Here is a 27707-nt window from a genome sequence, read left to right on the forward strand (position 1 = left end):
GAGCTGAATTAGTCCCTCCCAAAATTCATAGGTTGAGGGCCTATCCCCAGTACTTCAGAATGTCTGTAGTTGAATATAGGGCCTCTAAAAAGGTAATTAAGTTAAAATAAGGATCTTAAGGGATGGGTCCTGATCCAATGTGACCCATATAGCTATAAGGAGAAGATTAGGACATGCAGAGAGACACCAGGGGTGCAAGTGCACAGAGGAGGCAGCAAGAGGGCCGCCATCTACAATCTAAGGAGAGCGGCCTCCAAAAAAGCCAAGCCTGCAGACACCTTCATCTTAGACTTCCAGCCTCCAAAACTTGGAAAAAATAAATTTCCGTTGTTTGACTCATCTAGTCTGTGGTATTTTGTTATGGCAGCCATAGCAAACTAACATTTTCATTCACTAAAGTGAACATTTCTTGTATGCAAGCACCGTATCTGATTCATCTTTACATCCCCAGAGCCCAGCACAGTGCCTGGATGGCGCAAGGGCTTCATAAATGTTTGACGGATCCGTACATGCATGAATGCATTGCAAGGCTACAGAGAGAAGTGGAAGTGTTTAGAAAAGTCAGGCATTTAGTGGAAAAGTGAACTTTGGGGTCAGCACAGTTCTCTGAAAGTTCAATAACTAAAATTACTGATCAAACTTTTCTATAATAAATATTTTTACCCCAGCTTTTAATCAACAAAGGATTCCTAAGCACCAGACAATGGTTACCTCATTTAAAACCATTACTTAGTACACCTAATTCCCAGAACAGCCAAGATTTTCCTTTTCAGCTTATTTTAGTAGGATCTGGTCATCTAGGGTTGGGGACTTTCAGAGTGGCTCAGTCCCATGATTCTCATTCTAAAGGTTCCCTAAAAAGCCTTAAAAAATTAATGCAACTCCTAATCACCTAATTTACTATCAAAGAACACTCTGGACATTAGAGAGAACAGAGGTCATTAAAAATTAAATTTTTCCAATCTCTTTATATAAACATGTATTTTAAAAATATGCCCCAGTATAAAATTTTTTAGGGTCCACATTCAGAGTTAGATTAAAAAAAAAAAAGCCATCATGAAGGATATAATTCAGGTCCTACCTTCTGACTTAATCTCTCTTTGTGTTAGTCTATCCTCTGTGCAGCTTGCAGATTCCTTGCCTTAACACACCCTTAGTCAAGTTACAGGCCTCTCCAAAACTCTCATGGCCCTATTGTTCACGAGATTCAGTCAAAACTTTTTGGCCTGAAACTTTGGGTTCTTTATACTCTGGTTAGAATTTAAATTTCCCAACCATTTTATCTAATATGCTTTAATATCAACCATGTTTTTCACCCAAGTTAGATGACTCGCTAGTCATGAATGGCCCACATGCTATATCTGCTGGGCCTGTCTCCTGATGATATTCTTCTGGAAGTATTTTGCATTCCAGCTCCTCTATAATGCCTTCCATATCTTGTTACTTCTCCCTACCTTGAACTCCTACCACCCTTATTACTGGTTGGTGTTACTGTCCTTAAGTTGCTTTGTACCATTTGTTAACTACACTTGTGTCTTTGGTTCACCTCCTTAAGTAGCCTGGAAGACCTCTGTATCCCCTCAAACGTCAGCTCAGCACCTTGTGCTCAGTGGGTTCTCAGTAAATATCCACCAATATGCTTTAGCCGTGTAAGGAGCCATTTAATTCTCAGAGTAGCAGCTCCTCCAGGTCCTAAAGTGATAATAAGCAGATAACCTCAAACATACAAACTGTAATAGCCCCTACCATCCCCAGATTCTCTTTTGGGGGTGGGCACTACTATCTCCCATTTTTCACACTTTCCAAGACCATCCTGCCTACAGCTGACATCACTAGCAATAGACATCCTGCAGCTGATAGGGATTCTGATTAGTCTTCCTTCTGGACTCTGAATTTCCACTTTTTGTTGGACCTAAAAATGTTTGCTCAGTCTCTACACTTGGGCTTCTGCTCTGAATCCAGCATTCTGGGCTGGAGCCCTGTGCTTGACCGTTTGGTTTTCTTAGAATATAGACCTTAATACCAAATGTCTAGTCTTTAATGTCATATGCAAAAATGAGTGGCTCATCTGGACCATGGTACCACCAGCCACAGGGAGCACAGCCACTGACTTGCTGTGCCCTGCCCACCCTCAATCTATCAGATTGAACAGGTGAGATGTCAGCCTTATCCCAGACTGAATATGCCTGCTGGATACTGTGATCTAGACAACTGGCCATGCCTCCTTCCTGCCCCAGCACAAGCCTGATGGCCAGGTCAGCACGCTTTCTCACCTTTCCCATTTGCTCAGTAGCATTCCAGAATGCCCCCAGTTCACCCCTTCAGAGCTGAGACAACAGCTGCTAAAAGGCAAAGCTCTGCAAGTTTATCCCACAATTTGAAGAAGTGGGTCAAAAAATATACAATAACCCATTACTCAGTAAGTTCTTGGTGGGAGAGTCATTGTCTCCTTCATCTGTTTCTGTTTTCTGAGTATTTGACCATTGGTAGGCACTCAAAAATACACATTTGTTGTCTGAATGGATAGAGGAACATAAATAATGTCTGGTTTCAACATTATTCAAATTTCAGGGTGCTTCCCTAATTTTTTTTTTTTTAAGATCTGAGTTCTAAAATAAGGAAGAAAAAAAATCCCAACTTCTAAGGCAACTGATCTACTTTTTTTTTGCAGACTGCTTCCCTAAGTTTTTTTCTTTCTTTGGTTTATTTCAAAAGAGAGAGAGAGAGAGAGAGAGAAACAAAAAGAAAGAAAGAAAGAAGAAAGAAAGAAAGAGAGAAAAAAAAGAAAGAAAGAAAGAAGAAAGAAAGAAAGAAAGAAAGAAAGAAAGAAAGAAAGAAAGAAAGAAAGAAAGAAAGAAAGAAAGGAAGAAAGAGAAAGAAGAAAGAAAAAGTTAATCTCTCTAAAATTTTGTGTCTGAGGCTGATGGCAAAGCTTCCCCACAGCAAAAAAGCAGGACAAAATGCAGACAAGAGAAAGGAAGTCTTGGAGTGACTTGTTTACAGAACACTTTTTGCTATCTTAAGAAGTTCTGAATGCATATAAAGGTACTATTATCATCACTTCACTCTTCATTAATATCAGAGTCTGAGATTTTCAGGATTTGCAAGAGTATTGTTAGATGTTCCACTGAAATTCACAAGTATTTACTAAATGCCCCAGGGGAAGCAGTGTCATGAGTTTCCAGACACGAGACAAATGTCTTCTATAAAAGAGCTCATAATGTGAGGACAAAGGACAGTACAAGAGCCGCCTTAAGCCTGGTATGACGAGCCCCAGCAGCTGCCTAGTGATTTCCCAAGAGTCCATGGGAATTTCACTCACCAGCACAGTATCCCATGAGGTTGAGGAACTGCTCTTCCCTGCAGCTGGTCCTGCAGTTCCCATTGGTAAGAGAGACATGAGGGTAACAGGAGATGCAGTCAGACTCCAATGGCCCATGACACTGCCTGCAGGTCGGGTGACACTCTGGCAGGGGAATGAAAACCAGGATTGGAATTAGCAGTTCAGCATGTATACGCATGAAGTATTTAATGCACTCCACAAATTACATTAAGAGCAGACCTTCAACTCTAATCATCTTTAGAAGATTCCTGAGCAAGCCTGGCACACCCTTGGACCTGACCTAGAGACTGCATTTCTGATGTCAAGGGGATTACTGTCCATGAACACATTAAGAAATCTCGAACTATACATATGTGAGCAATTAGCCACACATTCCAGAGAGACCAACATGATCATCCCCATCTGTGTAAGTAAGGAAGCTCAAATCATAGTCACAGAGCAGAAACATGAGTGGTAAGACTCCCTGAACCTAACATACCATGACTCAAAGAATGAGTGGGACAGGAAGAAGAAGGGGACATTTTACTTCTCGGAAATTTCTAGCAGATGAGGGAGGAATCCATACACAGCAAAAGATACAGCAATTTCTCTCTAGAGTCAGGGGCCAGCCAGGGTCTCCCTTCAAGCCACCACTGGGATGCTTATCTTATCAGCAATACTTAATTAAAATCCAAACGACAGAAAAAGTCCTCTTTCTGGAGGTTATCGTGAGCTGCCTCTGAAGTTCAATTACTTAGAGACAAAGCTATGTCAAAGCTATGTCTTCTCCAGAAAAACCACCAAATTAACCAAAGGTATGACACTGAAACAAACCAAGTGAGTCACAGTAAGGTGTGAGCAATAAAGATAAGAATGGCAAAGAATCAAAGGTGGCTGCAGCTGCAGCTGCACTGATGCTGCCAAGGGAGCCGCAGGAGCAAGCACATGGAAGCAGATTTAAGGACTTCTCTGCCAAGGACAAGGAGGTCTAAGCAGGTCTGAGTCCAAGAGGAGGGGATGTGATGGGCTGGAGCTGGGTAGATCTTGCAAGAACTGATGAACTCCCTCCTGGCATGCGGCCGGTGGGAAGCAAAGGCACAGATATCAAGTCAACTGCCTCTCAATTCTGGCAAGAAGCCAAGAAAAGATAAGGATTATTAAAAAAAAAAAAAAAAAAAAAAACCAGGCAAGAAAATGAACTGCTGATTAGAAGGATAGCACTCTCACCCTTTCTACATTCCTGAGGCTCTCAATGTTGAAAGTACCTCTCCAAAAGATACAGTGTTCTCTGGATGATTTCCAACACCCAGTTCTTCCACCCTACCAGAATATTTCCAGGACCTGGGTGCTCTGCTGTTCATGGTACCATCCATCTGCTGGCTTCGAACAGACAGAAGCATGGACAGAGAAGAGCGAGAGTTACCCAGACTTTCCTCCCTTAAACAATTTTATACATACGAAAACTAGCTGGGCTAAGATGAAAGTACCTGAGGATAGAAACAGCTTTCAAGGGCAACTGTAATGACAAAGAAACCAGGAACATTCCCCCACTGAGCTTGACAGAGTATTTAAAGTAAAGCAACTCACCAGGGGACTGCAGAGTTGAAAAAGGCACTTAGAAAAAGGCAAAAAATTCTAGAACAAAAATAATATTAATCTTCAATCATCTAAATTTATGTTCATTCTAAATTGCTTCTTTGAAATTTAAGACTAGATGGATCTAACATATATTAATTTATTTTTAAAATATTTCATAAATTTATTATGTTTTCTGACTCCAGAAATGTTTGTGATATAATTTCATATTAGTGGGCTTTTTCTTATCAGCTGGCCCCAACGGTCTATTTTTAGAAATAAAACAGAAATCATGATAGAATGGTTTTTTTGGTGTGCATACAAAACAAACAAACAAAAAACTCCCACACAGCTCTGTAATAAAGTCCTTAAATTTTAGTATTTTGTCAATTCCAACAAAATTCTGTACTAATCCCAAACAGTATTTTCAGAATCTCTGTCACCGAAACATAAAGGTGCTCTTAAAAACATACTGGACTGACATGTTAAAGAAAGAAGCAAATACCTCTATCTCCTTTTGTTCTATTCTGCCATAGTCAGGGGAAGTGGGGCTGGGAAGTGCAGTTACCTGTGCCAAATTCCTGATACCATACAAAGGCATTAGCACCGTGGTAACTTGTCTCCATCATGAAGATTATCAAATCTGTCCCTTACTGTGTACATAAACCATTCCCCACTGAGAGGTGTATGCTATTCCTTCACCCACTCAAGTACGGGTTATCTTGCTTTGATCAGCAGAATATAGCAGAAGTGACAGTGAGGCTTCTGAGGTTAGGTGATAGGCAGCTTGCAGTTTCTGCTTAGGTGTTTTGGAATACTCATTCTGGGAGAAGACAGCTGACACATAAAAAGACTGACTAGCTAAGGTCGCCATGTTGTGAGGAAGTACAATTAGCCAAGAGAAGAGTCCTCATAGGGTAAGAGATTGTTGACCAACCCAGGTGATGAACATGTCAGTGAAGAGCCCACCTGCAGGACCTGAAGAAAGAGCTGCCCAGCAATCCTCGGAACTGGGAGACATAATTGTTGTCTTAAGCCACAAATTTTGGGGGGTTTACTAGGCAACAATTGATAACCAGAGCAGAACCTCATTAAGAGAGAAAGTAAAAGATCTCCCTAGTGTCTTCAGGTGTCCGAGTTGCCAAATTTCAAGTCCTTTCTCCATTTCTTATGTGAAAAGAAATGCAGCTAGGACTTTGGGATGCTGAAGTGGGAGGATTGCTTGAGGCCAGGAGTTCAGAACAAGCCTGGGAACAAACTGAAACCCTGTCTCTACAAAAGAATTCTTAAACAATTTACTGGGCATGGTGGTGTATGCCTATAGTTCCAGCTCTAGTGAGGTAGGAGGATCACTAGAGCCCAGGTGTTCAAGGCTGCAGTAAGCTATGATCACACTACTGCACTCCAGCCTGAGTGACAGAGTGAGAATCCATCTCTTTAAAAAAAGGAGAAAGAAATGGAATAGTATGCAGCCATGAAAAGGATAAATATACACACATATCTGTACATATAACTTTTATCACAGAAAATTGTTTATGGCTTTGTTTTGAAAAAATATAAAAAAGCATAGCTCAAATTTGTTCTCAATTATGTAATAACATGCATAAAAAGTACATCAAAAGGAATCTGTCACCAGGGTAAGACTTATTGCTACTAAGATGTGGCATATTCAGTGATCTTTATCCCCAACCCCCCATTTATTTTTCCTATTCTGAACTTTCAATCCTACAATGAGTACATATCCCTTTAATAATCAGAAACATAAACCTTTAAACTTTTAAAAAGAGCCACAGGCTGGGTGCAGTAGCTCACATCTGTAATCTCAGCACTTTGGGAGGCCAAGGTGGGAGGATCACTTGAGCCCAGGAGTTCATATCTAACCTGGGCAACACTTTTTTCTACAAATAAAAATAAAAAATTGGCTAGATATGGTGGCACATGCGTATGGTTTCAGCTACTCATGGGGCTGAGGTGGGATGATTGCTGGAGCCCAGGAAGCTGAGGTGAGGTTGCAGTGAGCTGTAATCACACCACTGCACTCCAGCTTGGGCGACAGTAGGACCCCTACAACCCAAGCATAGCAACGAAGAGTTATGCTGAACTAAGTGCTAGTTCTTATAGGAAATAAAGGTTATTATTCAGTCCAAGACAAGAGTTACTTATTCAGATCATTGTCTTCCAGGCAAGAGAAAACCAAGTTCAGAGTTGACTCAAATATTATAGTCTCTAGGGTAAAGCTGATTCTAATGTTTTATTTCCATGCTTCCTTATTGGAAGAACTAAATTTCCCTTGCTCCCCTCCCTCTATACTTTGAACCTGCAAGTTCAAGACAAGGATTTACAGCTGAATCTTAGCCCCTGGTATGACAAGGTTCCTAATAACAGTGTCTGTCTATGCTATGAAGACAAAACATGGGCATAGGCAATGTGCCCCAGCACGTTACATACTCACCCGTGCAACTACTTTCCTGGTGAAAGTAGCCATCTGGGCAGTGGGAGAGGCACTGCCCATCCAACAGCACATGGGAAGGCCCACAGTCTGTGCAGTTATGTGGGCTTTTCCCTGCACATCTGAAACAGGACTGGTGGCAAGCTGGGGGAAAGATTAAGCAAAGGAGACAATCAGGAAAGCCCCATGTGACATAGACAGTAACTGTATCTCTCCCATTAACATTCCCGAGTTGGAGTATGTTCTGCACATTCGCTTGGTTTTCCCAGGGACAGGTCGTACATCTCACACACTTCTCTCTAAAGGCAGTCACCTGCAAAGCAAGCATTTGTGTAACCCAGATTAAGTAAACCACAAGTGCCACAAAACAGAAATAAGCATTTGCAGAGTCATACATTTCTTTCTTCCCAAATTCCCATTCTCAGAGAATGTCATAAAAAACAGGAAGCCAGAAAATAGTTCTTACTCTGGAGACAGCTCTCTCACTATCACTAGATACTCTGATGCTTATTGGGTTGCTCAAATCAAAGAGAAAAGCTGGTGGAAGCTTCACTTATTGATTCCACATAGGTTTATAAAGTGCCTACTCTGTGATGAAGACTGGACATACCAGATGAGAACTGCCCAACATGCTGAGCTGCTCAAACTAGTTGTGACAGACACACAAGCAAGCTACTGAAACAGAATGAATGAAAGACAGAGTACAGCACAGACAGTAAGAGCATCACATCATAGCTCTATATGACTTTGATTAACTCATTTATCAAGGCTCCTGCTTCATCTATAAAACAAGGATGGAAACAGAACATACTGCATGGGGTGCTGTGGAAACTTATTGGCCTAATGCATGTGAATTCTTAGCATAGTGCTGGACACATAACAGGGGCTTAATAAATCTTGGCTACAATCATTAACATTGAGTGCTATGTTAGAAGTACCCACAGGTAAAAAGAGAGTAAAGGCAAAGAGAAAGAAAACATCACTGCTTGCGTTCATCAGACCTTTAATAATAAAGGTGATACTTGTGTGACTTCTCAAGGGTATCCACTGTTTTAATCATGCCTTTTTATGTTCTATATTTTTGATTCTTTGACATCTGAAACAATGCAGATTTTGGAGAGACTGACCCTCCTGGGGCTATATTCCTAGAGCTAGTAAATGATTCACTTGGGAGCACACCTTTCAAATAAATGCAAACTGATCCAGAGCTCACACTGCCACCACCTCCCTTATCATGTTCTTACATTCCAGCCTACTATCCTCCTGCCTCAGAGCCAGGTACTAGATAAACAGAGACAGTCTCTATACCTCACAGACCACTGTAATTATCCCAACTAGCCAATCCTAACCCTGCTTCACCCATCCCTTTCTACTGACGCTAGAATAGTCTCTTGCCCATGTTTCCCACCTCCACCTTTGTCTCCTGACTAACCCTGGTGCTTCCCTTTGTGGCCCTTCATGCCATGAGGTGTCCCTTCCTCTTGGGAGCTGTGAGTAGCAAACTTTTCAATGGCAACAGTTTCCTGATCTGCTGGCCTCGCCACACCTGAATAATAAAACCTGCCTGTCAAAACAACCAGCTGTTGTTGTCATTCATTCATTGTTGAGCCTCAAAATAGCTTCAAGTACTGGGGATACAATGATGAGTAAGACAAAGACCTGCTCTTCATGCAGATGACCCCATGTATTTCAGGCCATCTTCTGCCCAATGGACAAGATCCACCAGACTGCAGAGACATTCTCTGAGTACATTCACTGTGCCCCAGCTGGCTTTGAAGGACCAGAAGTGATTTTACACCACTGAGATCTCCACTGCCGCCAACCCCTAATAAAATGTAACATAGGATCTTTTATACAGATAGCGAGCTCCTGTTCAGCTAGGACATCCTGGGCCATCAGTACTGGTGGTTAAAGTATTGAACTACTTCCAGGCAGACTTGATATGACTGTTGCCCTAAGCCTGCCAATGCTCTGCTGCAGCCTTGACCCCATACCAAGCACCCTGTCCCACTCATAGCCTGACACCTACAGGCTAATACCCATACCAGAAGATTCCCAGGACTCTGCTTCTGAACTGAGGTCAATGCCATTCTCACTGGGCAGTGCCCAGGCCTTACTGGTTAATAAATACTTGAATCATCATCCCTGGATATACTATAGAGCTTTATTCAAGTGTATTTTTTTAAACTATATGATAAACAGAACCTAAAGACCTATATATTTTAATTAATGTTATTTTTCTTCAATTAGATTTTATTTTTAAAAGTTATATAACAGCCCTATTAGCATAAGTCACAGTAAGGAATTTTTTCCCAAGTATTTGCAGACTCCTCTTAAAAAAAGGAACAAGTAAATTGATGTTTAAGAAAATATTTATAAAGGAACGATATACATTAGCATCTTATTTAAGACATGTTTAACACAAAATGAAACAGTCTGTAAAGGAAAGTCAGGTGGCAATATTTTAAAACACAGCTAAATAGTATTGTTAACACAAAGCTTTGCAGGATAATATAGGGAAAGCACCTTTTTTTTTTTTAATTGTGAAGCTGTTTATCAAATGTTTTTTAAGAGAATTTACACAAGAAAGTTTTGACCCCACCAAAAATAATATGCCTGAACGTTAAACAAAATTCACATTTTATTTAGATTGAAATAAACTATACAAAATTGATTTTCTTCACCAAAAATAACAGCAATATTTTCCATATTTTTCTAAATAAACAACAAAACTTATTTTTGTAGGTTTTCCAGGTTCTGCTTAAAAATCAAGATGAGGCAGTAGAAAAGAGTCATGGAAAAAGAAAAAAATAAAACTAGACAAATCAGTTGTCAGTATCCATGGCCTCTGATTCCGCCTTAACCATGAAACAGAAGTGTTCAACATATACCTGCTAAAAAGCTTAGGAAGATGTGGGCTCCACAAAGGAATGTGAACAGCAACAAGACGTGGAACAACGGCAGGCTCTTCCAGTCAAACGCTAACTGTCATTTGTTCCTTTATATTCATTTGAGAAAGACAAAATCTACACTGAAATCCTTGTTTGGCAAGCTCACAAGCTGTTCTCCAGTAATTTCTTGTAACTGCCCAGTATAGATTTTTAACCTGCTTAAAACTCCTATTAGTCAAAGGTCAAGTGTGGGCTTCACTATAACATTTTATAAAACGTATTCCTTCCTCCTACACCTCTTCAAAATATATTTCTTCAAAGAATTCATATTACCCAACAAGTAGACATCCACAGGGATAATAAAGGCTGTGTCTAAAATGACTTAACTGAAACAATTCCAGAGTGTCACCAGCAGAGATCACACAGAAGGAAACATGGTTTGTTCTCTTTGAAGACAGATAGGTCTTCAAAGCATGAGAGTTCAAACAGAGGCCATTTAAACAGGTAGATTATCAATGACTAATGTTTTAATGGAGTCCTGTAGGCAAAGATATTTAGTGATTAAGTGGCCTACATACACTTTACGGTTTTTCTTCCAAATATCAAATATAAGAAAGCCTATTTTTATAAGTCTCTTAGGTATTTTCCATGGTTTCTGAATTATCTGTGGGAAGCTCTTACTTACTTGTATAAAGCTTAATATATGGGTCCACCATTAAATACAAGTCGGGGTTTATATAAAAATTTATGTTAAGCAAAGCCAAGTTACTCGACCTTTGGTCTGCCACAGCGTTCCTCACATATGCTTTAGGACGCTTTCAACCATTTCCATACCTCTCATTCTCAACCTTCATCACAGGAATAATACACAGGACCTTCAGCAATGCAGGCACATTAGGAAAAAACTTGACGTCAGGCAGGTGGAGGGCTTCACAGATGGTGGATAGAAGCTCTATATCTTTCTCTCTGCGTTTCCATTTGATTCTCCAACAACAAAACTTGGCTGAGGGCATGGTAGGATTGGGTAAGTCACTTCTGTACACATCAGCATGGTGTTTCTCCAGCGTATTGAATTTGAGTTGTCCCATGCCTGAAAGTAAGAGCTGTGAGGTGCTGTTCTGAGAATGTATCTTTAAGTTCTTGAATAATGTGCTCCATTGTTGGGACACTTAGGGTTTCTTTTATAGTAACTCTCAGAGGTTAGCTGAGATTCCAAGTTACCCTGGTAGCATGGTGGAATTTCCCAGGGAGTTGCATTTGAATATCAAATTTGGTTGCCAAATTTGTGGCTTCTTTAAACCAAAGTTCATGATAAACTTCAATATTTTCCATCACATCATTGAGAGAATGCAGTAGTGCAGTCAAGCTACAGGCTGCAAGGAAGACATCAGAGGTTTGCCCCTGGAGATTTTTCCCAAAGGCTCTTGTAAAAGATCGGACATTTTTAAGAACAATAGTAACAATGAAATCAAAATGTGCTACTGCACTGCAGAGTACAAATCCTTGGCCAATTATACAGTTATTCCATCTAATATTTATGTCACTATTGATACCATTTAAACATAAAACAATTGCTCGCAGGAGTTCTACCAAAATTTCAAAAGCATCATCCCTGCCTGTCCACTGAGAATGGCAGATTTCCCTCAGTTCTTCACCCCTTTCTTTACTTTTCTGAAAGAAGAACAGAAACGACATTGTCAAGTTCTAAAAGCAGTTGTGGTGATTGATGGGAAAAAGGAAAAACTTTCTCAATTGTTCCTAATGCAACAGATACTCCCATAACAGGTACTGATTTTACCAACCACATATTTAAAGCACAGAAGAGCAGACTGTGAAGATAGCTTAGAGATATTTCTCTAAAGGCCAGAAGCAACAACTTTCATTTTGGAAGAAAATCCACTAGACACAACATAAGCCTGGCCACAATACTCATATTTAACCCCCACTTCTCAGTTATCGCAGTGTGAAATTTCACAGCCAAAATTTCTGCATCAGCTTCATAAGGCAGGAAGCTTACAAATTCCTCTCTTAGGTTATGAGATTCTTTGACAAACCTCACCAACACAGGCAGGTGCCCTTCCCCTGCTAGGTCCACTACATCGTCAGTGATAATGGAAAAGAAGGGTGAGTCTCTCACTTCCCTGAGAGTTTCTTCTCAAATACAGCTCTCACAGATTTCTAGCATCTGCCTCTCCTGTGTTTTTGAACAAAACTTGTTAACTGCTGTTGTCTCAAAGCACTTTCTCAGGATCCTTCACCAGAATTTATCCGGCACTCCAGCAGTGCATGAAAGTTATCTGGAGTAAAGAGACCTTCTGGGATTTCATTAGCCTCATGTCCATTCAAAAGTATGTTTTGCTTTCCCATAAGAACCAAGATTTCAAATAGAGATTTTAGGTATTCTTTGTTTTCCGTCTCTTCAAGGGTTAGAGGTAAAATGTCTCATCTTGCCCTTCATCCACTTCTTCACTGGCGTTTTGAGCATTGCTATTGTTGGTTTCTTTATGTTTTTGTTCCTGTTCAGAAGTTTCATCAGTTTTTTTCTGTTTCAGAGTCCTGATTTCGAGTTCACTCAGTTCTTTTATTCACTTTCCTTGTCTATTATGTGGGTTGTCCGAATGACTGGCAAGATCACATATTGTTGGTATTGCACTACCTTGAAGAACTGTCCAATAAGGACTCTCCCCATGACTTCACAAGTATCTGCTTCAATTAATTTTAAAAAATAAAGCAACCCAATCATTCCTTAGTTTTCCAATGCCTCTGCAAAATGTATAGTTCTACAGATCACAGAGGTCTCAAAATGTTTGGCACATAATCAATAATGTTTATTTAGCTAATCAGGTGTCTTATCTTCTAAGTCTGCTCTCCTACAATTCTCCACCCACTCGTGGCATCTGGCCAGGTCCCTGGGGAACCTGAAGAAAGCTAGGTTGGACTGGGAGCTCCTTCGCGTGCAGGTGAGGGCAGCGCAGAAGTTCACCATAGTGACCTGCCCGCCAGCTGGCAGGCCCAGCCTTCCCCTCCCTGCCTCCTCAGGGCAGTCTGGCTACCCTTCCACGCTGGAGAGGGGAGCCAGGCTGCCCAGCCGGTTTGGTAGGGCTGGTGCACGGGACTAGGGGAAGCATCTTGAGTAACACATTTTTGCACAACTAAATGTATGTCTGATTATACCATTAGGTTTGTATCAGACTTTACAAGATTGCTAAAATCCTTAGCTCTTCCTGTTATACCTTTCTAATAAAGAGGAAATGAAAGTATATCACTGTGGAATTGAAAATTGGAGAAAGATTAATTAATGCATTATAAGTATAAACATTTTATTTCATTTGGTCACAAAATAAATGTAATAGCCTGGCTCAATATGCATAAAGGTTATTTTTCAACTACATATAACAGGAAAGTAAAGAGTTGAAAGGCTCATGGGCCAAGAGGTCCAGAAGAAAGTCCCTTTGCATCCACTTGATTTTAGAAATAAGCTCCAAAGAACGTTTCCATGACAATCTTCAGAAGACTTCATTGGAAATGTTTAAGAACTAACTAAATAATGAACTAGTTAGTTGCTACGGGTAGAGAGGGAAAAGAATATGCTGGGTGACGATCCTCTTAAAGTATCTTTTTCTCTATAATCCTCTGTTTCTGCAAGGACAGGCATTAACATCTGCATCCTTTAAAAAAAAAAGTCATGAAACTTCAATTCCGTGCTGGTTTTAGAAATATCGACACTATTTCAGTGACTTATATGAGGCTTAATCATTCCATGGAAGCCGATTTCATAGCAGGAGTTCTGTCTGAAGTCTAAGATCCTTCAAGGAAGACTGAACCCATTACAGAGCATATGCAGGAGATATCTGAAATAAGTTCTATGAATAATTCCTCCATGCAATATTACATTTTTAAAGACTGGCTTTCCAGTTGATGTTTAAGTACGTATATTTCTGAAAAAGCATAGGTGAACCTCTTAAGCACTAAAAAGCATCCTTAGATGACTGTAAAGTCCAGTCAACCTGATTTCAGCAAAAACTATACCTAAAAAGTAAACATATTAATTTTTATTCATTCTATTATCAATGTATATTTCAAACAAGCGATACTACTATTTTTTTTTCTTTTTAATGATACAAAAAAAGTGATAAAGTGTTCCTACTCTCATATCATACAAAAGGTCTTGGCTTTTCATGTCAAAAACAAATTTTGAGGAGGGCTTCTCTCAAAATATGTAGATAACAAAATCCTCTAGACTCACAATGGGAGTACTGCGACAAGGCCTAAAAATTGAAATGAGTAAAGTTAATCAAAATTGATCTCCCCCTTGCCCTTGCCCTCCTTTTCCTTCTTCTTGTTACTTTTTGTTTTTTGTTTTTTCTTGGTAAAAGAGCTTTGCTCTGTCATTCAGGCTGGAGTTCAGCAGCATGATCACAGCTCACTGAAGCCTCAAACTTCAGGCCTCCAGCAATCCTCCTGCCTCAGCCTCCCAAACCACTGAGACTGCAGGTGCCGGCCACTGTGCTCAGTCTTTTTAAATTTTCTTTTTTTAAATGAACATGATTTAACATCCCAAATCTCTTACTCTGACTAGATTAGAAACTCTTTAAGAGTAAAAATCACATTTTTTAAATCTCTGTGATCCCTGCAGTGCCTATCACAGTCCGTGTCCCTGACATACCATAAACTCTCAATAAATGAATTTCTGTTGACTAAATAAGTGGCCAGGTAGGTGTGTGGGTGGGTGGATAGATGGATGGAAGCATAGGTATCATACTTATTTAGTTCTTCTCTCTTTGAAAATTTCTTTCAGCCTCATTCTCTAATATTTTTCTAAACATTGGCGCTTCCCCCAATTCTACCCTTTGCTCTTCCTTTTCTTACCCTTGGGCAAACTTTTCCCTAGATTTAATGATGACCTCCATGCTAGTAAGTCCTAAATTTCTGTGTACAGCTTTGGCCTTTATCCTGAACTCTGATCACATAAATCTACTACGTAGGAGATATCTCTTCTTGGTGTTTCAAAAGTATCTCATATTCCTCACTTCCAAAATATTACCCTGCATCTACTTTTAAGCTCAGCCCATATCCACTTAACGTAAATTGTGGACATCAGTCCAAAACTATACTCTCTCTCCATCTCCAACGCCACATTCTACTTCTCTACCTGATATTTTTTTGGTATTCTCTATCTCACTTGGTATCTCCATCATTCACCAAGTTACTCATGCTGAAACCTTGGCATTATCCTACACTTTTACTTTTCCCTCACCACAACCATTTAAGCTGTGCTGATTTTACTTCCTAAATCTCTGTCAAATCTATCCCACCTTCCCACGGCCCCTTAGTACAGACCTTCAACATCATTCCTGACTTGGGTTAGTACAGTGCTTCCTAACCAACCCTACCCTGTTTCTACCTATTTGTCTGCCACACATCCACCAGATAGATATTTATAAAATATGAATTGACCAAATTATTTCCTTATTACAATCTTTTAGTAGTTTACCAGTACCAACAGTGTGAACGCTAAACTCCTTAGCACAGAACATGAAGCACTTCGTGTAATGTCCCACACACACACCACATCTCCAACGTCATTCTGAACAATTCTCCTCTTTGGACTTTATACTACAAGAATACCGAACACATTGCACTTCTCCAAATACACCTTTGCACTTACTGTTTCCTTGGCCTAGAATAACCTTTCTCACCTTCTTCGCCTGGTGAACTCCGATTAATCTTTCAAAGGCTTAATAATGGAAAGTTTTCCTTCTACAAATCTTTCCTCACTATCTTCTCTCCTAGACAGAGCCATCTCCTTTGTGCTATTTCTGTCCCTTGTGAATACTGCTATTTTGGCATGTGTCATCCTCTTTTAATTACTTGCTTAGACATCAGTCTCTCCTACTTGATCATGGTTTCCTTCAGGCATGTTTCATAGCTTTTTCATCTTCCTATCCCCAAAGCCTGGCACACCCATGCTGTAAAAGCAAGAAGGGGAAAGTGAAGAAGACTGAACGTTACCAGAAGGCACCTATTTGTATAGCGCATGTCAGCACTCTAGGGACTACATTAAAGGGCATTGCTTAATATAGATTCCATATGCTTGATCCAATTAATGTTAGGGAATTCCAACTTCATAAATGGTAACATACTCTTAAGCTGTGCAGGCAGATTCCTGCCCACATATTTCTTTAATTAAAACTCTTTGCCTTGAGGCCTTTGGTGAGTCTTAGCAACAACTAAATGATCAAAATACACACAGCATGCTTTACTTCTTCCCATTCACCTAAACCAAGTTAATTAATTGACCAAAATACTGGTGAATTTAAAAAAAAAAGAAAAAGATACTAAATCTGTAGCAATTTTGTGCAACCTTGCTCTGTACAATAAGACCCAGCCCTAGGAGACTGGAAACATTTAGTTGCAGAAATTCCCCTGACAAATCCCTGACCAAAGCTCCATCACCAATCTAAGTACAATGAAAAGGCAGGGATGGGACTGCTGGGATGTTTATTATCTCTGCATTTTTTTTGAAACACTGTGTTTTTTCTGAGATAATAAATTAGACAATGTGTAAGTAACACTCATTATTGTTGTAGAGTTCATTTTAAAAATAAAAACGTGTAATTTCTTCAAAATTATATCATCTTGAATCATGCTGAATTGCATGAAAACTGAAAGACTCCATTATTAATTTGCCACAGAATTGGGGCAATTACATGGCTAATCTAATCATCCTGACCATGTTAATATCCAGTCCCAGTCACCACTGCCAAATTGTTTAACGGCAACTCAGCTGCATTATTAATTGGATGGCCTGACCTGAAATTAAATTGTAAAGCTCTAGTGTAGCAAAAATACCCAAAAAAAAAAAAAAAGAAAGAAAAGAAAAGAAGTGCTGGGCAAATATGTCCTATAGTAGAACCCAGGATCCCTCATTGCTAAATCATTCTTTACATGGTTCCTTCTAAGTATAACTTTTTCCATCTATAAAGCAGGAGTAGATATGTGAAAGCTCTCAAGATTTTCAACAAAATTATTTGCTGTAACGACTTTCTAAACTATAAAGGGATACGTACATACGTGTGTGCGCGCATGCATGTGTTACATAAACAACTGTAAGAATTTATGCTATAAGATTAAAAGTAGTAATCTCAAAATGAAAGGGTTACGGGTAGTGTTACTAGATAAACACAAGACACTCAGTTAAATTCAAATTTCAGTTAAGTGATAAATAATATTTTAGAATATCTTACACAATATTAGGGATATACCTATATTATAAAAATTATTCATTTTTAAAAACTTGCTAAATCCTGAATTTGTATTTGATCTAGTAATAGGTATTATTTCTCTTTTTTCCCTTATTTATATATTTTTAAGTTCCTATAATATGTATAATACATGCAGTGAGGAAAATACAAAAACAGGGATGTTTTACTAACTGTTTAAGAGAGAAAGAAGCATACCAGTGATATGCTACTTCTTCTTTGATTAGAAGCTTTGCTTCTCCAAACTGTGGTCCACGGATCAACAGCATCAGCCTCACCGCGGAGCATGTTATAAACGCAGCAACTCAGACCTGACCCCTGCCCTACTGAATTTCAATCTACATTTTAACAAGATTCCCAGGAAAGTCCCATGAGAAATTCTGTTCCAGAGAGTCCTCAAATAAAAGTTAATTCTTCAAAAGCATTGAACATTTTAAAAGGAAAAAAAAATCATTCAACCACAGTGGAAGGAGAATTAGAGACTGAGCTGAGCAATTTAGATCCAAGGAACATCAGTAGCAAAGGCCTCCAAGAGACATAGAGCTCTATGTCCTTTGCTCTGTCTCTCCATCCCTGGGCTGCCATGTACTGCCACATTGGTTGTCACTAGTGACTCCAGGAGGAGCCAGGCACAAAGGTTGCTATGAGAATAGCACCTTTGGGGTCGTGCAGCAGAGCAACCCCTCACCCTGCAGACCTCATCTAGATTCACACTCACAGAGGCATGGGAACCAGTGAGGGAAGACTGATAAAAAAGTAAAAATGCTTTTCTCACGTTGGTCTGGAGGATACAGGTTTTTGTTAATTTGTTTGTAATTTGTTTAGTTTTTTGTGCAAGGGGCTGACGTGTATTTTTTGGGTTGGGTTTGCTTTTTTTAATTAAGTCACTTGAATCCATCAGTGCTAGATCAGGTGAGATCAACTTGATGAAATTACTACAATTGCTACAATTCTTCTTTTAGCTAATTTTCAATGGAAATATTTAATAAATATGCACAATTCAGACTGATTATTGAAAATATCTCCAATCTTTTACAATTAGCAACAAACCCTCTTTTGTGCCAGCAATTTTAGCTACACTTTGGAAGAGGCTCTGTGCAAAAGAAACCTGAAGTCAGAGTTCTGCCTTGTGAAGCACCCAGTTCATTTTTTTTTTTGAATGAGCCAAAGCATAGGACAAAAGCATGCAAGTGGCCCTCCCCATCTTTCCAGAGCTCTTCTGCTTTCGAGCCACATCAGCCCATTCCTGTCTCCTCCATTACCTTGCTGGGAGCTTCTGGGCACACACTAGCATCCATGGGTCTTATTGCTGCTGCTGTTATTCATTCATTCATTATTTATTTATTATCTGTTTCTCTCACTAAAATATAAGTTCCATAAGAAAAGGAATTTTCATTGGACCTATTCACTGGTATATTCACAGTGCCCAGAAATGGCTGGCATCCAGGAGACACTCAATAAATATTTGAGGAAGGAATGAATAAAGACACTGTCCTTTGGCTTCCAAAAAGTAGTGTTCTCTTTGATCACTGTTTGTTCATTTAAAGTTTTTTTGTCCTCTCATCACAGACTCAGATTTTAGTCAAATAACTTTAGTATTGTTTTTTCAACCTGCGCTAGGGTTTGTTGTGTGGCTCAAAGTAAAATCTTTTATGATAATTTCTGACACCACTTCAGTGTGTAAGTAAATTGCGTCTTCCTATAATGAATCTGCCTCTCACTTTTATTAGCTGCAGTAATATTCTAATCACTCTGTGCTGCAGTCTCAAAAAAGGAAGAGGGAGAGTTCTAGAAAAACAGTTGTTTTCTCTTCCCGATAGAAAATATTTGAAACTAAAGGTGCTATAAAAGAAACTCTCAATAGTGTGGATGTGTGCACACACTCTCACACACACATGTTCACACACACACACACATACCCATCCAATCTTTTTAATATTCTGCAGAGAGGCAAGGATATTTCTGGGAAGATGTGGGAAGAAGAGCCCAATGCAATCTCACAGGACTCCCAGGCCTGATTCACAGACAACACTTCAGCGGAATTGAAAATGGAACAGATTATGAGAAGGCAGAAAGGTTTCCAGAGATACAGGATGAATGACAGGAGATACATCAATCAGCACACAAAACACTCAGGTAAGGTTAGAAACAATTGGTAGTTGTGCTCAGTTTCCCAGTGGAATCTTAGGCAACTCAATTAACCTCTTTCTGCCACATTCTCATCGCTTGTAAATTGAGTACAACAACCTACCTAGTGGGGATTGCACAGGGATTTGCTAATAAACGGGAGGAGACAGCTATATGTTTGATATCTAATAATATTACGTTAACAAGCATAAAGTCACAGGGCTACAAGGCACTCAAGAGGCCAATTCAGTCCTTTCACATGGGACCACAATTAAAGCATTCTAGCAGGATTAGATTCTAATCTTTTTATAGGTGCCTGTATAAAGAGCTTCCCAGAAACCTCCCCTTTGTCAAAGATGTTTTCTTAAATTTAAGATGCTCTAATCCTGAAGCATTAGTATGCTGTGCTTCTCTCCCTGCATGGAAAGGATTCTAGGAGCTATACCACCTTGAACAGGTGGTCACATGAACTCTTCAGCTCTTGAATACAGTAGTGTGACGGTTTATAGCACAGATACTGGATACAGGACTTAGGTTCGCACTGGATTATATTCTGTGCTGCCTACATGACTTCGAGCACATTACAACCTCAACTTCCTCAAGCCTCAGTTTCCACTCCTGCACAATAGTTGTCCCACTGACCCCATGAGGTTGGCATTGAGACTAACTGAGCAAAACCAGGAAGCCATTTCTCACAGTGCCTGGCTCATGGTGGGTATCGAATAAATGGTCATATTATTCTCTGGGCTAAAAAACGCTGGCCACTCTTAATTTTTATTTCTTAACAATTTTAACTATTTTGGAACCCACATCAAAGTCCCCATTTTTGAATGTTTAATGTGGTGCTCAAAATTGTAAGAAGCACCTAACTGTGCTGAGTGGTCTAGGAAGAGGCCATTTTGATTTTTCATGGGATTATTGTAGCAAGGGGAAAACCAAAATCATTAGGCTACAGTGATGAATTTCCTGTGGGCTTTTCTAGTTGCTCTATTTTCAACCTATGTACCACAAAAGCTAAGTGTCTCATTTAGCATTTCCCTGAATTCTTGGAAACACCAGTGTTCCTGGAGGTCTAATTCCTCTGTGGTTTCCACTAAAAACCTCAGGGTTCACAGTTCAAGGCTGTGTAAAACTATGCAGACTAGTTTCACAGATTCCAACAAATCAAAAATCACTTTGTAACAATGTGAGCCAAAGAGACAGAGAGAGAGAGAAGGAGGGAGGGAGGGAGAGAGAAGTTGTGCTTTCTCTTTCTATCTTCTCCTTGTACTTTCGTCACATCAAACAGGGATAGGCACTATAATTATTTTCTTTAGGGGATATGGATTTTGCCAGAAAGCAGAAGTGGCTGGAGAAAGCTTGTCTGGTAAATCAAAACCCACTGAGGAGAACTGAGAAGCAATTAAAAAGGAGAAAAACGCTTTTACCCGCCCCTTACTCCCTAGCACCTCCCCTTTCACGGAGTCTGTGGGGTCCTTAAGGAAAGAGCCACATCACCCTACACTTTGGCACCTGGAAGTAGCCAGACCACAGGGGAAGGGTGTGTGGCGTGTCCCTTGGGACGGCACTGGGACTCGGCAGCAACAAAGATGTCCATATTCCACAAGTGGTTATAAAAACAGAGCCACAGGAGTTTGAATGGCCAGAGAGAGGTTGGGCAATGCATGCATGGGTGGAAACCAGGATGTCTGGAGAGTAGTGACCTTGCCCTCAATTTCTGGGCACCATGAAAATCCCCTAGAGTCTGGAGCCTCCCAGGGAGCAGGGGATTCCCCATCATGTTCCTGAACACCTGAGTGTACTGATGGAGGTTCGCACCCATGGAGCAGGAGAGCTTTATAATTTACCAACTAGTTGGACACTCCTAATCGTCTTTGAGCCTGTCAAAAAGTCAGCCTATTCTAATGCTGTGAATGAAACACTCAGAGAGGTTAAGTGTCTGGCCCTGGGTCTCTGCACTCCAAATCTGCATCCTTCCTACGGGGCCATATGATGCATTCTGTCTGAAATCTTTTAATCTAATCTTGAACCCCAGCATTTTCCTGGGAGGGTACACTGAAATGGAGTCCACTTTAATGAGTAGACTTGTAGGATACAAAATTGAATTTGCAGCATGCTTACTGTTATGTTGCAAAGATACACAAGCAAAGCTATGATTATGAAAAAAGACTCAGATATCATAAAAAAATGGAAAAAGCAATTGGGTTTAGGTGGTGGGTAGATTATAAAATTTTTTTAATGAACATATCTTTAGAATGAAACATAAAGATTAATGATTTTTTTTCAGGTAGCTTTAGAGTCAAATGATTCACCCAACAGCAAGGCAGCTACTCGTGGGAAGAGAAAGGAAACCATACCCTTCCCTTTCATTACCTAAGTCACTCATAGGTGGCCTGGCTATTGAGTCAAATTATTCAGGATGTCATCAATTCTCTGTAGATGATATGCCAAGGCAAACAGCAGAGATCACTTCTAAGTTTTGACAGAAGTCCAGATTTTGCCCTCAAGGGACCAATTCATATTCTGAGTAGCAAATTAGAAGAAATAATAAATGAAATTCTACGATGAGCTCTGAGTCTTTTGTAACTACACTTAGTACTCCCTGAAAGAATTTCTGCCTGGAGCTTTTGAGAAAGGAACTTTGGAAAGGGTGGAGTGGAAGGGATTAGCTCTTTAAACTCATCTATGGTTCACAAAGGGTGGGAGGCTATTGTTGGGGGCTACTCTTTTGCACATTGGTCTCCTGCTTTATTCATAAGCATCTTGGAACCATTCTGAAACATGAAACATGGGTCTTCCTGGCTTTGGTCCCACCTCGCAGGATCTCTCAAGAGGCTACCTAACACTTTCTCAAATCATGCTTACCTTCACATAGCCCAGTGCTCTCCAAGTAAAAATGGGCTCTACACTGGGCTAGGCACTCGCCAGAGGGGATGCCCATCTCAGACAGCTGCTCCACTTGCAGTCCTTCCTCTGGATTCTTACACCCAGTACAGTGAGAGGGCGCGGGACCCACACAAGCCAGGCAGGAGGAGTGACAGGCTGCAAATGGAAATAAAATGCAGAAAATAATCCAAAGATCAAATATATGTTGCAAACCTCTCATTAAATCAAACCCACTTATAAAAGTTCACCAAATGCAGCCTTTCAGCATGCTATTTTTCTAGTGTTCTATACAAAGCAGAGTGATAATGTTTGTGAAAGGAACAGTGAGGGGTGTGTACACCAGTCACATCTCCCAGGTCTCATAAGAGCTGTTGGGCCAGAAAACAACAACAACAACAACAACAACAACAACAACAAAACTGACAACATTGGCTTGGTTCTCCAGAGAAACACATTCGCTAAATGATTTAACATTATGCCCTTGGTTTTTATTGTAGATTTTTAGAACCATTCATATGGAGGCCATTACTGTATCTTTTACAAAAATGGTGGTTGTGTTTTTACCCATGAGTCATCCATCACCCACTATATAGGGGTCCAGGCAACAAATTCCTCTTAGAACTTATCTGGGGAAAGGCTGCTTTTCTAGGCAAGAAAGAGGCCCCCTTTGAGCAGCAATGAATGTTTCATAACCCATCACAATATTTTGCTTGCCCTGGCTACTGGTGAAAAGCAAAGCCAAATAAGGCAGTCAAACTCTCTGGCACCCACATTTAAATACAATTAACTCTGCTGTTCTTTAAGATTCTCTAAATTTTCTTTTCCAAAAATAGTTGTTGCAGCTTTCCTGTTTTAAATACGTTCTTCTTGTAACTACTTTCAAACTCTGTTTTAAGGTGCCAATGTACAAATAAATAAACATTGATTTCACTTAATTCTGATATACAAATAAATTTATATTGATTTCACTTAATTAAAGTGTTTGCTCCCAATGTTCTAGTTTCAAAATGCTTAAATGATATTGTCCTCCCAAGGAACCCAGAGCCTTTTTGGCAAACAGCTATTTAAGATTCTTCCATTTCACTCATCCCAGAGGCATCACTAGTGACTCTCACTTTGCTCAGCAGTATCATTACCAAAAAGAAATTCTTCAGGGAAAAACAAAATGAAGTCTAAGAAAAACATTAGCAAATGTAGGAGAGTAGAGAAAGGAGGAAATAAGAGTTCTATTTTGTTTTAATGGACAGTAAAGAAAATAACATTCCCCTAAGGACATCCAGGAAAAAAATCATCATCTTTTGAGTGTCTTCACAAATTTTCAAATGAAATTTTTTCAGATTAATTCTTCACAAAACTATTGTAATGAAAAATGCGTACAATGTATGCATAGCCATGACACTAGAAGAAAAGTTACACTGGAAAGTCATATTATTGAAAAAAACTAAATCTATGTTCTTGTAGGATAATCTCTCAAGAATGACAGTGACACCGGCAATACCTTTGCAGACCCTGTGGTCAGAGTAGAAGCCCTCTCCACAGTGGGGCAGACAGTGGCCTTGACGCAGAGCCTTGGGGGGGCTGCAGGCTGTACAGTCAGAGGCTCTGGGCCCAGAGCAGCTGGCACACGAGTTATGACAAACTGAGGAAGAGAGTAAGAAGGAGAACATTGTGGGACAGGGGTGAATAAAGAGCCCACTTCCTGGCTGGGCTTCGCAACGCTGGAGCTCTTGGTTCCCTGCAGATGTCACACCAAACCAAGGGGAAGACACGTTAGGAGGTGGTTACACTGTCAGAACTGCCCACATAGCCCTTATCCATCATTTAGCCATGCTCTACCTATTGCTTATTAGCTACCCTTCATTTGTGTTTGTTTTAAGCACTTTCTACATTTTGTCACTTTTAATTTTCCTAACAACATTATGAGGTAGGCATTATTAACTACATTTTATAGATGAGGAGACTGAGTTCTTTGAAGTTAAAAAATTTACCCAAGATTACACTCTTTATTCGTAGCAGGGCTGGGATTTAGCCCTAGGTCTTTCTGGACCTAAACCCCACACTGCCTAAAGGGATTAGAGTGTAAAGGCCATGGGTTAGAGTGTCGGAAGCACTGGCATTTTGACTAGTTTCTCCAGCAATTCATCAATGCCCTCAGTCAAGCCTGGGTCTCTCCTTGCCTAGTTTTCTTGGCATGAGCACAGTGAAAGGTTGGACTAAATGATCATTTAAGACACTTCCAGCTTTGACATTCTAGGATTTTAAGTAATAATTACAGTAATGACTCTGACCATAACATATGACAATGTCAGGAGCACATGTTCCCTGCTTTGGCCCTGGTGTTAACAGAGATATCTCTGACTCTAAGGGCAGGTGTTGATGGCATGGCCTGGCTGAGCCTCTAGCAGAGCTGGGGTCAGGGGTGAGAGATGGGAAGAAGGATCTATAGGACCATGGTCAGGAGCTGGGGGTGGGGGAGTAGAGATGGGATGAGAACTTGGGAGCAGGACACAGAGGAAAGGGGGTAAACACTGGGTGAGGAAAGAGGTTTGCAGACAAAGGGGAGGCTGCTAAGGAGAGGGGTTGGGATAGGTCTAAACACCCTGCACTAACAGACAGCAGGTAGGCGTGAGGACGTGGGCGAATGCTTCAGAAAGGAGGGGCGATCAAGATGTCCAGGCAACAAGAAGTTCTCAGAGTTACCTGTGAGAAAAGCACAAGTCAGGCATACAGAAGGTAGAAATTTATTAAGTCTCAAATGGGAACGTTTCACAGTTTAGGTTGTATAAGTCTGAAAGAAACAATATATAAGTAGCACACAAAAACAAGTTTTCAATGGATAGAGACTTTAGCTTTACTAGCTATCAAACTTGGTTTAACTTTTTAATTTTATTTTTGTGGTGTGTTGTCATTGCCAATATATGACCTGCAGCATACATGTCATATAAGAAATGATTCTGTTACTTCTGCAACTTAAGTTAGTGATGGTTTACAAGTAAACAAGGGCTGTATGTTAAAGATGTCTTTGGCATTTCAAAAGGACCAAATAAACTCTAATGATGATTAATATTCATAAGTCCTAGGCTAGGCATGATGGCTCATGCCTGTAATCCTAGCACTGTGGGAGGGCGAGGCGGGCAGATCACCTGAGGTCAGGAGTTCAAGACCAGCCTCACCAACATGGAGAAACCTCATCTCTACTAAAAATACAAAATTAGCCTGGCGTGGTAGTTCATGCCTATAATCTCAGTTACATAGGAGGCTGAGGCAGGAGAATCACTTGAACTTGGGAGGCCGAGGTTGCAGTGAGCCGGTATCACACCACTGCACTCTAGCCTGGGCAACAAGAGAAAAACTCCATCGCAAAAAATATATATATGCATAAGTCCTTCATGAAAGCACTCTAGTCCCCCAGCATCCACCCATATCTCCCACTCCCATACCAAATATATGTTGGCTCCATAATGAGAAAGCTATCCCTTTTAAAGTAATGCTTTCCCATCATACACTTAAGCTCCCCAATGAGCAGCATATAGCACCACACCAAGTATAGTCAAACATGTACTCAATACTTTTTGATGATGATGATGGTGACAAATCTCTTACCTTTGCACCTGCCAGTAGCATCAGCATAGTACCCGCCAGGGCATTCAGACATGCATTTCCCATCATGCAGGACAGTCTTAGTGCAGGTAAGACACCTGGGGCTACTGGGGCCACAGCTCTCACAGGATGGGTCACAAGCTAAGGGGAGGCAAAAAAACCATCAGAGAAAGGCAATAGTGAGCAAAAGAAGCGGTGAAGTCTATTCTTTACAATATCCACAATGGGTATCAATATCATAATCTCATTTTCTGGCTGCTCAGCAGAATTCTGTTTCCTTGATTCTAACATTTCATCAGACTCTGTGCTTTTTGTTTTCACAGTTGAAAGAGAATTGAAGAATTATTCATTGAACTAAGCACAGCAAAAACTCTCAGGCACACCCACCAGTGTAACCAACTTAAATCTCATATTAAGTTGGTTACACTGGTGGGTGTGATTGCCATGTTTATCAAATAAAAATACCAGATGCTCCATAAAATTTGAATTTCAGATAAATAATAAAATTTTTTAGCATATGGATGTACCAAATATTTTATCCCTTATTTTACCCCACTTGGAGAGAGAATTCAGAAAGTTAAGATTCTACTAAGAGAGGTCATGCTACTAAAATTATGTTAAAATTGTTGAACTTCACAGTCTGTCTGGATCCCACCCACTTTTTCATTTACGCCCTAAAACATCTGTTAATGTCTGTGTCAGGTCTTGTGCCAGGTGGTAGAAACACAAAAACCAAATCAACTTAGTTTTCACTTTAAGTAGCTCAGTAGTCTAATACAGGAAAAGAAATAGACAATATTGTAAATATTTAAAATGTCACTCAGATCGATCTATATAGGCACAAAAAAAATGTTTTTAAATGTGAAGGTGGGGGTAAGAGGGAGAATAGTCAAGAAAGCATTTATAGAGAAGCGACCCTTGAGCACTGTCTTAGGAATCAGTGGAACCATGCCAGGCTGATGGGAATGTACTCCAGGCTCAGGCAGCAAAGTAAGCCAAGGCTCAGAACCTGGGAGGAGACTAGTTTGCCCAGGAAACCAGCAGTTTCTTTTTTCTTTTCTTTTTTTTTTTTTTTTTTAGACGGAGTTTCCCCCTTGTTACCCAGGCTGGAGTGCAATGGCGCGATCTCGGCTCACTGCAACCTCTGCCTCCTGGGTTCAGGCAATTCTCCTGCCTCAGCCTCCTGAGTAGCTGGGATTACAGGCACGCGCCACCATGCCCAGCTAATTTTTTGTAGTTTTAGTAGAGACGGGGTTTCACCATGTTGACCAGGATGGTTTCGATCTCTTGACCTCGTGATCCACCCGCCTCGGCCTCCCAAAGTGCTGGGATTACAAGCGTGAGCCACCGCGCCCGGCCTCAGCAGTTTCATTTGGCTAGAAAAGTGGGAAGACCAGATTATAGAAACCTATTGCCCGACTCTGTTGTTTAGATTTTCATCCCATGGAAGACAATGAGTTCAAACCCCTGCAGTTCTAAACACAGTAGAAACATGGCTGTTATTTGTGTCTAAGATCATTTTGGCCTCAGTTTAGAGGATGAAGAGGAGAATTGGGAGCCTCATTGGAAGACCATGGCAGTGAGCATGGAGCAAG

General features: G+C 40.3%; 1 protein-coding gene and 1 pseudogene across 4 annotated transcripts in view; both read right to left on the reverse strand.

The window, feature by feature from the left end:
• FRAS1 (Fraser extracellular matrix complex subunit 1) overlaps positions 1 to 27707 on the reverse strand; it is a 464791-nt gene that overhangs the window by 202833 nt on the left and 234251 nt on the right. For all 3 annotated transcript variants that reach the window (XM_032239833.1, XM_032239834.1, XM_032239832.1), the window contains exons 16-20: positions 26116 to 26253; positions 24011 to 24151; positions 22492 to 22668; positions 7350 to 7490; positions 3323 to 3466 (exon numbers count right to left, since the gene is read on the reverse strand). In XM_032239833.1, coding sequence (XP_032095724.1) covers positions 3323 to 3466; positions 7350 to 7490; positions 22492 to 22668; positions 24011 to 24151; positions 26116 to 26253 — 741 coding nt within the window. The remainder of the gene's footprint in view (positions 1 to 3322; positions 3467 to 7349; positions 7491 to 22491; positions 22669 to 24010; positions 24152 to 26115; positions 26254 to 27707) is intronic.
• LOC116524515 lies at positions 9970 to 14616 on the reverse strand (annotated as a pseudogene). Its single transcript, XR_004257367.1, has 2 exons — positions 13005 to 14616; positions 9970 to 12918 (listed from the first exon to the last, which is right to left on the reverse strand). The product of XR_004257367.1 is annotated as a 52 kDa repressor of the inhibitor of the protein kinase-like (transcript).

This window comes from Sapajus apella, unplaced genomic scaffold (genome assembly GCF_009761245.1).
Source record: "Sapajus apella isolate SASKATOON/1434 unplaced genomic scaffold, GSC_monkey_1.0 scaffold45, whole genome shotgun sequence".
Classification (NCBI taxonomy): domain Eukaryota; kingdom Metazoa; phylum Chordata; class Mammalia; order Primates; family Cebidae; genus Sapajus; species Sapajus apella.